The sequence below is a fragment of the Chrysochloris asiatica genome, unplaced genomic scaffold (assembly GCF_000296735.1).
Source record: "Chrysochloris asiatica unplaced genomic scaffold, ChrAsi1.0 scaffold00123, whole genome shotgun sequence".
NCBI classification, from domain to species: Eukaryota; Metazoa; Chordata; class Mammalia; order Afrosoricida; family Chrysochloridae; genus Chrysochloris; species Chrysochloris asiatica.
The window spans coordinates 9,818,754-9,833,101 of record NW_006408641.1 but is presented as its reverse complement, the minus strand read 5'-3'; the positions used below and the strand labels follow the sequence as shown (position 1 = coordinate 9,833,101).

At 38.8% G+C, this 14,348-nt stretch overlaps 1 protein-coding gene across 2 annotated transcripts in view; it reads left to right on the top strand.

The window, feature by feature from the left end:
* Positions 1-14,348, top strand: part of CLASP1 (cytoplasmic linker associated protein 1) — a 304,172-nt gene that overhangs the window by 257,471 nt on the left and 32,353 nt on the right. For both annotated transcript variants that reach the window (XM_006868737.1, XM_006868736.1), the window contains 2 exons: positions 2,867-3,113; positions 6,169-6,359. In XM_006868737.1, coding sequence (XP_006868799.1) covers positions 2,867-3,113; positions 6,169-6,359 — 438 coding nt within the window. The remainder of the gene's footprint in view (positions 1-2,866; positions 3,114-6,168; positions 6,360-14,348) is intronic.

Below are 14,348 nucleotides of genomic sequence, written 5' to 3'. Positions count from 1 at the left end.
TGCCCTGTAAACTTTCACTCAATCCACAATAAAAACCTTAACTAAAAAAAAAAAAAGAAAAGAAAGTTTGTATAAATATGGAATTTACCCACAAACTTTTATTTTCATTTTCGCATCTAACTTAAAGCATATGTGTCACAATGTATATCATGACAAGATAAAAATAAAGGCCACTTTATTTTTAACTTTTTAACACTTTTTATTGTGAGTTAGAGGAAGATTTACAGAGTAGGTAAATTTTCCATTCAGCAATTCATCCACACTTAACTCTACTCCTCTACTTCTTTATGTTTTCCAGTTCTATTCCTTCTTTCATAATCCTTCTGAACTTGTTCTTGGGAAAATGCTGCCCTTTTTTATCACAAATAGTTGATTATTCTAATGTTGCATGCCTCATAGTGTTAATTACTTTATGTATATTTATGAGGGTGAGTCAAAAAATATTGCTACAAAATGGTTCACCTGTCTATTGTTTGGCTGAAAACTAAGCCGTGGTCTGAGTTCATTTCCAGATCTATCTCTGGCTGACCAGGAAGCATGGTCTTTTTTTTATGATTCTGAGTTTTGTTCCACCTTTCCTCTCACCTTATCCAGGACCTTCTAAAGTGACCCTTTTCAGAGCAGTTGGTCGTGGAGACTGATGTCCACATGGTCCATGAGCCCATTGGACTAACTACCATGAACTTTTGAAGCCTTCTTTGTGTAGTCAAGGTCCCATTTTACTTCTGAATTGTTTGCTTGAATCTATTTGATTGTACTTGCTTATATCCTTAGGTGCATTTAGATTGCCATTCTGTATTTACAAAAAAAAAGAAAAATATAACTAAAAAAGTAAACACATGCATATACTTCCAGAAACAATAGCAGCAACAGAAGGCACAAAACTATGGTTTCCCTTATAGGATAATAGCAGCTCCATGCTTCTTCCCTGTACTACTGTAGCAAGCCAAGGCTCTGATGAGAGGACTTGCACATTGTGCTTCACTTTACAGTGCTTCTCAGTGCACGTAGTAAAATGTAGGCTGCTGTTTACCTGAAGTTGTACAGAATGATTGATTCACATCTGTCGAATAGGAAACGCATTCTGTTGAGTACTTAAGAGGCTGTGTTTTCTTTCGTGTTTGGGTTCTTTGTACTGTTTCATGTTCAGTATATTGATAGAGTTGAAAGGAAAAGTAAATTAATTATTTTGCCGTGTTTTAAGTAGAAAGTGTGGCATTTCATGCTGGGAAGGTTTGAGGAATCGTTACAACCTTGATGATGAGGAAATTGATACCACTGCTTTAGAAAATAATAAAATTATATTTTAGCACAAGTGATTATGTCCTTTACCTAATATCCTAATTGATGACTATCTATGCTAGCTAAATAATTTAGCAAAAGGAAAAAATATAGTATGTTATTCACACAAATAATGTGAGTTACAGTAATGTCTAGAATAATCAAAGCAGACAGTAGAAAGTAACAATAACAGTGTGATTAGACATGACTACAAAGCTTTATTTATGTGGGAAATGCTATGCTTGAGGAATTAGTAGTTAAGACAGTGTGTCTACTGTGATTCCAATCATATGCAACTTAGATGCACAGAGACTTGAGGTAATAATGTAAAGTATAACAAGTAAGATTTTCTTGTTAATATCAAAGTTGATTAGAATTAAGGAGACCTTGCCTTATTTTTTAAGCAAAGTTTTTTTAAGCCCTTTCTTTTATAAATGATTTTCCCACTATAATCTTAATCTATGTTTTACTTTTAGAAGACAGTTACAAAGAAAAACAATTGAAATCACCCATAAATTATCTTCTACTCAGAGAGACATCTCAAAACGAATGTATTATTTCAGGAGCAATGTTAAGGATAAAATGTATAAACATGAAATAGAGATGAGGGGTGTGTCTTGGGAAGTAAAAATGCTGCCATGGGAATCACCATTGTGGCCTGGCTGCCCAGAGATGTCCTCAGCACTGCCAGATAGCCCAGTGTCTGTAATGGGAAAGATGACAGTGTTGTTGCAGTCAACCAGCCCACATTTGCTCGTGGACAGTGCTAGCCATCAAGATGAGCTAGACAAGGACAGGAAGGTGCTTTTCAGAAAAGAAAAAAGAAAGGCCCATGAAGCACGTTAAAACCATGTCATAGGCCGGTCAGAGGATCAGGGATTTAATTCATGGAAAACAAGATTCAGAATATGTTAGAAGTAAGACTTGGAAAATACTGAAGACTTGCCCTTAGATATTTGACGGGTATCCATCAAGGAAGTAGGTCTTGACTAACATAAAGAACAGTAAAGGTCAGAAGTATTCAAAAGGAGAGTGTAGGGCAGACTGCGTTTTCCACAGTTAGAGATCACTAAGCAGTGTCTGACTCACTGCTGCTGGGAACACACACGGGAAGTTCATGGATGGTGGAACTACCTTCAGTCTTATGTCAGTTTGGGAAATTTCTGTGGTTAGCTGTCTTTCAGTACATCATAGACAAAGTACTATTTTTGATGACACCAACAGGCTATATACTGGCAGCTGAGGCTCCTGAAAAACGGGGTGCATGAGGGGTTCAGCCTTTGTTTTCAATGGCTGGTTAGTAATTTGTTCCACATTCAAGAATACTTGAAAAAGAAAAGTCACTGTTTCCTTCAACAACAACAACAAAAAAACTATAAAGATTTATTAAAGTTAATTTTACATCTAAATTAGTGAATGAACAGATGAAAGTGTACGCATGTTCAGTTTTATAATAGCATATGAGCATATATTTATAAGTCAAAATACCAGTATTTTAGTTGCCAGATTTCAAGTGTGAAATCTTTGACTTTCCTAATGTTTGTTAAAAGCCCTAAAGAGGAACTGACAGTCTCCTGTGTTTTAGGTGTCACGCGATGGGGGAGTTGCCTGCCCTGCCACTGAGGGCCGAGGAAGCAGTGAGGTGGTGGAGGGCAGCCGAACAGCACTGGACAACAAGACCTCCCTCCTCAACACCCAGCCACCACGGGCCTTCCCCGGACCTCGAGTGCGAGAGTACAATCCCTATCCCTACTCGGACACCATCAATGCCTATGACAAGACAGCCCTGAAGGAGGCTGTGTTTGATGATGACATGGAGCAACTGCGAGATGGTTGGTCTTTGTGTAGTTAATTGCCCCCTGCAGAAATCACTGTTCAACAACTGGTGGTTGAGTTTACTGTGGGCTAAGCATGAGCAGAAGGGAGGCTTGTGACTTGTGGCTGTGGCCCCAGTGCAGGGGGGATGCCTAGTGATGCAGGTCAGGGAAGGCTCAGGGAGGAGCCAGCACTGAACAGATACTGAAGAGACGGTGAGGGAAGGGGAAGTAACGGTACGAGCAGTATCCGCCCAGGGTTCTAACCCGTGCCTTCCCAGTTCTCTGAGCCCTGGAAGTGCGGTCCTGGAGAACTGCTGGAACACTGACCCCTTCCCTCAGACCAGTGTTACCACCAGGCTTTCAAGGCTGCCTTTTGTGGACGTCCAAACTGTCCTTGAAAGAGGATCTAACATTGGTTGAACATTCGTATTATCATGTGCTGTACAAAATGTTTCACATACACAATAAAATCTGTGAATGCTAAATGGTGGGGATGTCAGAGAAAAAACACTCCAGTATTGTTTTAAATCAAGTTGATAAAAATGTCTAAGACTCTAATGCCAAAGGTGAAAAACTTACGAGACTTAAAAACAAGACAGTCCTAGAGTGTTCTGGTTCTCCCAGTTCTCACTATATAACTTACTGAATCGAGATAGAGAGAATTGTTTCCATTTTACAAATTAAACAGACTTCAGAAAGGTTAGGTTTCTTGCCCAAACATAGCTGGTGTGGAACAGAGTCAAAAACTAGTCTTAGTTTTTTTCTGACTACTTTGCTAAGGCAAATGTTTACTATTGAGCAACAAAGGAGTATATGTGTAATGAGATGGTAGTGTTTTCATATGAAACTTAATTTTTCTTTCTTTCTTTTTTTAAGTCTTACTGTCATGTTCACATGTTTTGGTTTATATGAACCTGATAGTGATTTCTTTTTCTTTTCTTTTTTTTATCTGTCTTGTTTCCAAAGCTGCTGGTATTTTTCCTTTCTTTCTTTGTAACAATTTTGAATGAAGAATTAAATTAGGACCCCACACAGTTAATACTTAATGTCTACTGTGTGTCTTGAAGTGAATGGATTGCTGAACAGCAGATAGGGAGGTAAATGAGACAGCCGCTTGGCTCCAAGAGCGCTGGCCTTTCTGGAGAAACAGATAGATGTGATTGCACTCAGCTCAGGGTGAGGCAGAGGAGCAGAGAGGGAAGAAAGCTCAGCTCGTTGCCAGTGGGTTACATAGACATGGAATCCTGAAATGGAAGCGTCACTGGAAAGCAAAAGTGGATTTAGGGATTTCAGCCAGTGTGTGGGCTATAGTTTTTATTCTGACTTATTAGAGCATGTTTATTGTAACTTTCTGGGGAAAGTGGATCTTTCCTCTTCATGGGTCATAGAATTGACACATGGTTTATTTTTATCTATTGTTGGTCTTGATGAAGGTAGAATATTGATTGAGATGTTGGTTATTGTATCCAGCCAATTACTGAAAGACCTAAATAAAAAAGTAGAATGGGAGGGGGCAGAAACTGTAGAGTTCTATGGTGTTTCAAATATCCTGTGTGTTTACACCCATTTTAGAAGCTGCAGACAAATGCACATAACAGATATAAGTCGTTCATCATGAGTAGCTCATGCATCTGTTTCGTTTTGTTTTTAATGATTTGGAGTCCTGATGTGGTGCTGTTGGCTAAGCACTGGATTGTTAATTGCAAGGTTGGCAGTTCATACCCACCAGTCGCTCCTCAGAAACCCTGTACAGGGTGGCTATGAGTCAGAAACAACTCTATGGCACTTTGCTCCAACTTGTTTAAAATGTTTGTTTGTTCTTTTCATTTTCTCTATTGAAAGTGAATACTCAAATATGAGACCTCTCAAAAGAACATGGAAAGAGAAAGGATCTATCTTTTCTGCAAGTACTTAAGGCTGAGTGAGTACTTGGGCATATTTCTCAAGTGTGTCAACATTGTTGTTGTTGTTGTTAAGTGCCTTGAAGTCAGTTCCAACTCATAGCAACCCAATATGGCGTTTCCAAGGCTGTAAGTCTTTACTGGAGCAGAAAGCCTCATCTTTCTCCTGCACAACAGCTGGTAGTTTCGAACTGCTGACCCTGAGGTTAACAGCCCGATTTGTAACCACTATGCTACCAGAGTTCCTCAGTCTGTGAATCGACAACCCTTAACAAATTAAATGAAATTGCATGTAACTATTCAGCCCTTAACTCAGGGTTTGCTGTATTACAGAGACTTAGGGAATGCATTCTATCCATTAAGGGTAAAGTTGGTCCTAGACCCAGTTCTCTTCTTCCCTTTCGGAAGACTGCTGTGTTGTGATGCTGTTGTTCCTTAAGCAGTGGTGGGAAGAGTTTTCGCCCATGTTTATTTGTGGTACCTCAGGGTTGTTTTCTTCTGCATCAGAAACGTGTATGATTTTTCAGATGTTTCTGCTTCATGAGAATTCAAGAGTTAGTTAGTTGTAGTACTTTCTGGGGCAGTTAAAAAGCATGTTTGTTTTTCTGTCCAGACATCTTAATTGCTATTTGTTTAATGTGCTGATTGCTAAGTTCAGGACATTAGAAATGGGAAGAAAAGAGTACCAACCAATCTGTGGTAATGCTCAGGAGGATCATGGGGAAAATGTACTTGAGTAGGACTACATATTAGTAAGAGTAGGACTACATATTAGTAAGAGGCTATACTCATAGCTCAGGCCTGACTTAGGACAGAGAGTATGGGAGACAGGTTGGAAAGAGAAAATGGCCAAGGATTGGGTCTTGGAGAAGACCAGCATTGTTTCCTCTTTGAAACAGAAGGGGAAAGGTGGTGAAGACATTGAATATTGATATGTAAGCACTGGTGTCAAATGTCTGTTTCACAAGTAATTTGGTGAGGTGATCTGCTAAGAGTGGGAAGAGTGGTGCCTGGCTACAAAGTAGGATGAAAGTCATGGTGAGAATGGTTGAGAAAGAGCACCTCTGGAAACGTGCAGATCGGTGCGAAGATGCTGAGTGTCATGGAGGGACCACCTCCAATGGGGCATTTCCTCAGGAACTAACTTCTGTCTTATTTGTTTCCCCAAGTACCCATTGACCATTCTGACCTGGTGGCGGACCTTCTGAAAGAGTTGTCGAACCACAACGAGCGGGTAGAGGAACGGAAAGGAGCATTGTTGGAACTGCTCAAGATCACCCGGGAAGACAACCTAGGGGTCTGGGAAGAGCACTTCAAAACCATCCTGCTCCTGCTGCTAGAGACCCTTGGAGACAAAGATGTGAGGAGTTTTCTTTGTGCTTAGATTTCCCCTTCTCCATACGCCGGGGCTCTGACATCCATTTATCGTCAAGTTTGGTCTCAGCTCCACTTTTGTGTTGTTCTTACTACTTACATGAAAACATTTGCTCATTTCACAGGCACCTATTTTAGTAATGTTATGATCAGACACAGGCTTCATCCTCCCTTGTATGCAAGTTCTTTCTGTCTGTTGTTGGGTTTGTATTCATTTTATGTTTTTAAGGTTGGGGAATACTTGGTGCTTACTGTCTATTTTGTTAAATGCAGAGTTTCTTACAGCTCCTTTGATGTAGAGTGTGGTCTTTTAGGATGGACTTTTTTCCTTGTGAGTTTCATGTGTGATTGAGAAATAGATACGTTTATTTTTTAAAGATCCTACCTATTAAATGTTGCATTCCATGCAATTTCATGTTTGTCCATACCTACATATGTTACCAGTTTTGGTAATGTTATCAGTTAAGTGAAAATTCCCGAAGTGTTACTTTTTTATTATTTTTTAAGTCAAGAGTCCCTCATCACAAGAAGCACTCTTCACACTGTGACATTTGATTGTGACATGCTAGCCATTAGTGACACATTTGCAACATTGTTAGTGTATAGTCTGCACATGGCATAGGGCACTTAATAGGCACCTAGGACCTCTCTAAAGGCGGAAGTAATCTGGTCAGAGTACTAGGAAATCTCTGAATTATTCAAAGACAGGAATGTTAGGAATTTAACTTGAGAAGTACAAATCTGTCTTTCTATGTTGGCTCTGTGTAGGCTAGCAGAGACAAAAATAGAGCAAAGAGTCCAACAGAAAGAATTTAGCAAGGTTGCAGGGTAAGATCAGCAGACAAAAAATCCGTTGAGTTTCTATTACCAAAAAGACAAACCCATCAAGTTAATTCTGACTCATAGCAACCCTATTGGATAGAGCAAAATGGCTCTATCTTTATATTTTTACAGAAACAGTCTCATCTTTCTCCTGCAGAGTGGCTGGTTGGTTTGAACTGCTAACCTTAAGATGAGCAGCCCCAAGCATAGCTTACTGTGCCACCAGGCCTTCCATCTAGACACCAGCAGTGAAAAATCTGAAAGGAAAATTAGGGAAATTATTTCATTTATAGTAGCATCTAAGACAATGCATAGGAATACATTTAACCAGGATGTTAAAGACATACAATACAAATTATAAACTGCTGCTGCTGCTAAGTACACGGAGTTAGTGCTGACTAGGAGTGACCCTGTATAAGGTTTCTGAGTCTGTCAATCTTGACTGGATCAAAAAGCCTCATCTTTCTCCCATGGAATGGCTGGTGAGCTCAAACTGCTGACCTTGTGGTAAGCAGTCCAGGGCTTATCTTACAGTGCCACCAGCACTCACAAAATACTGCTAAAGGAGATCAGAGAAGACAAATAAATGGAAAGATACTCCATGTGTGTGGATTGGTAGACTTGGTGTTGTTAAAATGTCGATACTACCTAATGTGATCTATAGATTGAGTGCAATCCCGATCAGATCCTCACCTGATATGGAATAACAAGAGGCCTCAAATAGCTGAAGTAATACTGAAAGAACAACAAAAGAGGGCACACACTTCCTAATTTTAAAACATATTACCTATGGTATTGTTGCTGTTAAGTGTTCTCGAATCAGTTCTGACGCATAGTAACCCTGCATAGGGTTTTCAAGGAGCAGCTGGTGGGTTTGAACCACCATCCTATGGTTGACAGTCCACAAGACTGATCCTATAGCACCACACCAGGACTCCATATTATATATTGTTGTTGTTGTTGTTAAGTGCCATTGAGTCAGTTCCAACTGACAGCTACCTTGTACAGAATTTCTGAGGGGTGACTCCTGAGCTCGGACCTCCAACCTTGCAGTTCAAATCGACCTTGCAGTCCAGTGCATTAATCCACAGTGCCACACCAGTGCTCCATATTACATATACAGCGACAATAATCAAACCAGACCAGTACTGGTATAACAGTAGACACATAGACCAATGGAATAGAATTGATAGTTCAAAAGTAAACCCACATGTTTGTGGTTGTTGATTGTGGAAAAGGGTGTTAAATCCGTTCAACAGGGAAAAAAGATTCTTTCTAGTAAGTGATGCTGGGAGAATTAGATCTCCACACAAAGAGGAAACCAGGTCCATGCTTCATACCATACACAAAAACAAATTTAAAATTATAGATATGAATGTAAAAACTAAAATTAAAATTCTAAGAAAAAATTGCAAGGGCAAAGCTGCCAAGCCTAACTTTTATCAGTGGATTATCTATTATGCTAACAAACAGCAAAAAACCAAAATAAATATATGGAGCCTCATAAAAGTAAAAAACTTTTGTCCATCAAGACACTTTACCAAAATGAAAAGACAAAGTACCAGCTGGGAGACTCTCTTTAGAAAGTATATCTTTACTAAGAATCCACTTCCAACAATTTGACAACAGAAAGACAAATAACCCAATTATAAAATCAGCAAAGGACTTGAGAACCTGAAAAGATGTTCAATGTCATTAGCTGCCAGCATGATTCAAATCAAAAGTACAATGAGATACCTTCCAGTCCCATTTTAGGATGGCTAAGATTTAAAAAAACAACAAAATAACAAATGTTGCTGAGGATGTGGGAAAATTAGAATCTCTCCCTATTGCTCTGGTAGCGTAGTGGTTACGAATAAGGCTGCAAACCTTAAGGTCAGCAGTTCGAGACTACCAGCTGCTCCGCGGGAGCAAGATGAGGCTTTCTGCTCCTGTAAAGATTTACAGCCTCAGAAACCCTGTGCAGGGTCACTATGAGTCGGAACCAACTCGATGGAACTTAACAACAACAACAGTACCTATTGCTGGTGGGAATTCAATTGTTGTGGCCAGTGTGGAAACCAGTGTGACAGTTCCTAAAGAAAAAAACTTAAATTAGAAGTATACTAGCAATTCTACTCCTAAAGACTTGAGAGCAAATTCTCAAACAGCACTATTCACAATAGCCAAAAAATGGAAAAAGATAGACTCCACAGCACATAACAACAACAACAACAACAACAGATGAATGGATAAGCAAAATATGCTGATACATACAATGGAATACTACTCAACCAGAGAGGAAATTTAACTTTCCAAGTTTAAAATAGTTGATTCTATCTTGTTTAAAACTTGGGATGAAATTAATAAATTATAGGGTAACCTCAAGAAATTGAGTAACCCTTCTCATTAAAAATTTTCAAAAAAGGAAAATCACAACGATTTAGTAAACACTAAACCAAAAGCAATGGAAAAAATGACAAGCTAAAGGATGTTAGCACAGAAAATTATGTGGAACAAAGAAACCAGCAGCACCACACACACAGCAAAAAGACAGCAATCAATTCATACCTATCAGTAATTACACTAAATTTAATGGACTAAATGCACTAGTCAAGTAGAGTAACAGAATAAATAAGAAAACAGGATCCATAGATACATTATCCATAAGAGACATACCTTACACACAAAGAAATTATTGACTTAAAAAAATGGAAATAAATAATATCAAGCTAGTGGCAATCAAAAAAAGACCTGCAGTAGCTGTATTAATTTATTATAAAATAAAACTTTAAGGCAAAACCCAGCATAAGAGACAAAGAAGGGCATTCTATAAAGATGAAAGGGTCAGTTGAACAAGAGGGCACAGCCACAATAAATACCTGCACACCCAATGAAATAGAGCCTCAAAATACATAAATCATCTCCAACAGAACTGAAGAAATGGGGGCATCCACAATAATAGTAGGAGACAATAATACACCCACCACATTTTAAAAACATAAATTGAGTGAAGATTTACAGAGCTGATCGTAAGTTTTACATTCAACACATCACATACTTGGCTTCATTTCAATGATTATAATCTCTCAATGTAACATCACTTTTCCAGTTTCCTCCCTAATGTGTCTTTTGTCCATTTCACCTTCTTTCCCAACTTTTCTGAATTTAGTCCTTTGGTAAGTGCTGTTTTTAAAATCTTGACTGGTCAACCATTCAATGATGGATGTACTTCACTAGTATTGTTTCTCCCCTATATGTCTGCCTATTTATTTTAAGATCTTGAATGGTTGACCATTCAATGATGGATGTAGCTCACTAGTATTGTTTCTCCCCTATATGTCTGCCTATTTATTTTAAGATCTTGAATGGTTGACCAGTCAATGATGGATGTAGCTCACTAGTATTGTTTCTCCCCTATCTGTCTGCCATTTGTTGCATGGCTGAAAAATTGAGCCACAGAAGTGAGTTCAGTTTCAGATCTGAAGAGTGACCAAGGGCCACAGTATTGGGTTCCTCTGCTTTTCTAAGCAGTAAGCCTGGTATCTTTTACAATTTTGAGATTTTTTCTACATTTCCTCCTATTCTATCCAGGACCTTCTAACTTGATCCCTTTCAGAGCAATTGGTATAGTGGTAGCCCGGCACCATCTAGTTCTTCTGGTCTCAGGGTAATGGAGATTGATGTTCACATGTTCCATTAGTTCATTGGACTAATTGATTCCAGGCATCATCAGTTTTCATCACTTTTCTTTCCTCTACACAAGGAGAGACCAGTAAGCACCACAGTACGACAAACTGTCAGACAAGTGCTACTGATGGGTTTTTTGTTTTGTTTTGTTTTTTTTATTGTTTTCTTCTTCTTCTTTCTTCTTTCTTCTTCTTCTTCTCATGTAATTTCTATCTGTGGGTTCAGTTTGGTTGATTGTACTGTTTCGTTCTTCTGGCTGTGTTGAGTTTCTTCCTAGTTATTCTGGTAGCGTAGTGGTTACAAATCGGGCTGTGAACTGCAAGGTCAGCAATTCGAAACTACCAGCTCCTCCACGGGAGAAAGATGAAGCTTTCTGCTCCCGTAAAGATTTACAGCCTCGGAAACCCTATTCAGTGTGGCTATGGGTCAGAACCGACTCAGCGGCACTTAACAACAACAATTTAATCCTGCAATAACAGTGATCTACAGGTAGATACATGGATAGATAGATACTGTGTATTGCTGTGATGCTGGAAGCAATGCCATTGGTATCGTAAATACTAGCAGGACCTCCAATGGTGAACTGGTTTCAACACAGCGTCCCAACTAAGACATGCGAGGAAGAAGGAGTGAGTGGTGGACCACTTCTGAATGGGTAGCCACTGAAAACCTTGTGAATAGAAGTGGAACATGGGTATAGTGCCGGAAGATGAGCTGCCAGCCACTGGTGGTCACTGCCTAAGAACACATCAATATATAATCATCAAATAAATAAAAACACCATAATATCTCTGAGAACACAGACAGTTTCAGCTAACACAGAGAAATAAAACGGAGAGTGCTTCAAGCAAGTGAGCAAGATAGAGTCAGTAAACGTAATACCAGAAATGGAATCTGAACTACTTGATAAGGAACTTAAAAAGAATGTTATTTAGGTACCGTCAAAGGATTGAAAGAAAGATCGACAAAAGCAATGAGAACACACACACACAAAATCTTTAGAAGAGTTCAGGAAAACACTACAAGAACAATCTAACAAACACAAACTTGGAAACCATACAAAAACAATTAGCTGGAAATTTATTCCTAAGTTAAAGTAGAATTAAATCAATAGAAAGCCAAATTAATGAGCTTGAAGAAAAGAATCTGTCAGTGCTCATCTTGAAGAGGAACAATCAGAAAAAAATAAATGAAAAATCCAAAAGAAGCCTTAGGTTTGTACTATCAAGAGGAATGTGTGACTGGAATTCCAGAACAGGAAGAGACAAAAGCATAGAGAAAATTGTCCAAGAGTTGCTGGAAAAAAATTTCCAGAACATTGTGAAAGATGAGAAGATAGTCATTCAGGAAGTTAAACTCAAGACAGGATAGATCCCAAAAGAAAATAAACAAAAACACATTAGAGTCAAACTTTTCAAAACCAAGACTAGGAAAGAATCTTGAGAGCAGCTCAGGAAAAATGAAAGGTTACCTACCAAGGACAACCAATAAGACTAAGCTGTGATTTTTCAGCAGAAATCACGTACGCAAGAAGACAATAGAATGACAGAAAGAAAGAGAGAAGAAAAGTCAAGCAAGAATCACATGTTGTTCAGTGCTGTAGAGTCAGTTCTGACTCATACGTAGCAACCTGTATGGCTAAGAAGCAGCTGGTTGGTTTGCACTGCCAATTCTGTGGTTAGTAGTGCAGTGCTTATCCTACAGCATCATATCAGGACTCCAGGTATCATATACCCAGAGAAATTGTCCTTCAAATATGACAGCGAAATGAGGACATTTCCAGATAAACAATAATTAAATGAATTTGCAAAAAATCATACCAACCTTACAGAAAATACTACATACAGGGAGTTCTTTGGACCAACAACAGCAGCCAGTGTCTACTAGATTCAACCCAGATATGGAAGTATTCAAAGTAAAACCAAATTACAAGACTGAAAATCCAGAACTAAGTATCAGTTTGTAACAACAAAAACAGCCCTTAAAATAAAAAGAAAGGGAATAAGGTAGTTTCAGAACTCACAAATGAAGTAGAAATCAAGGACAATTCAAGGGGAAAAAAATTACGTAATAAACTGTATCCCTAAAACTAGACCAAACTTTACTCCTAGTCTTAGCCCAACCCCTAGCACTAACCCTGGAAGGTATACACAGTCACGGTATGAAATCAAATTAGTCAGTGTTCAACTGTTTCAAGAGGTAGCATATGATCAAGATCCGAGGATATTGACGGAAGAATTACAAGTTCATGGAAAGCATTGGAGAAAAACAAGGCTCCAGGAATTGACGGAATACCAGTCGAAATGTTTCAACTGATGTAGTGCTGATGGTACTCACTTATTGCTAGAGACATTTGGAAGACAGCTACCTAACCAGCTAACAGGAAGAGATCCCAATTTGTGCCCATTCTAAAAATGTGACCCAAGAGACTAGGGAAATCAATTAATGGTATCATTAATACCACATATAAATAAAATTTAGCTGAAAATAATTTTTAAATGATGGCAGCAGTGCATGAACAGGGAACTGCCAGAAAACAAAGGCTGATTCAGAGGTGAACGTGGAATGAGGGGGGTAATCATTGTTAATGTCAAATGGATCATGGCTAAAAGCAGAGAATAACAGAAAGATGTTTACTTGTACTTTATTGACTCTGGAAAGGCATTTGTATGGATCATAACAAACTATGAATAACATTGCAAAGAATAGGAATTCCAAAACACATCAGTGTGTTCATGCAGAACCTGTACAATAGACCAAGATGCAGATGTTCAAACAAAACAAGGGGATGCGATTTGTTTGAAAATCTGGAACAGTGTGTGTCAGGGTTTTATCCATTCCCTATACTTATTCAGTCTGAATGCTGAGCAAATAATCTGAGAAACTAGTTTATATAAAGAACAGGACATCAAGATTGGAGGAAGACTTGTTACCTGGAAAGGAAGAGGACCTAAAATACTGATGAAGATCAAAAAGTATAGCCTTCAGTATGGATTGCACCTCAATGTAAAGAAAACCAAAGTCCTTACAACTGGAGGTCATCTGAAGTGACCGCAGCATGTGTGGAGTAAGGAAGAGTGACGAAAATGATGATGCTTGGGGTAAATTAGTCCAATAGAGTGATGGAACGAACATATGAACATCAGTCTCCACGACTTAAGAAGAACTAGATGGTGCCCAGCTACCACTACTCAGAAAGGGATCAGATTAGAAGGTCCTAGGTAGAGTGGGAGAAAATATAGAACAAAACTCAAAATTCTGAAAAACTCAGAAAGAGACTGGAAGAACCCAAGACTCAGACCCTCGGCCACCATTCATGTCTAGAACGGAACTTAACCTCATGGCCCAATTATAGCCAAGCGGTAGATAGGTATATATGGGGGACAACAACATTAGTAAGGTATGCTTACCATGGAAGCATCAACCATTCAAGATCAAAGGGTAGCATTTACCTAAGGACAAAGTTCAGAAGGGTGGATTGGAA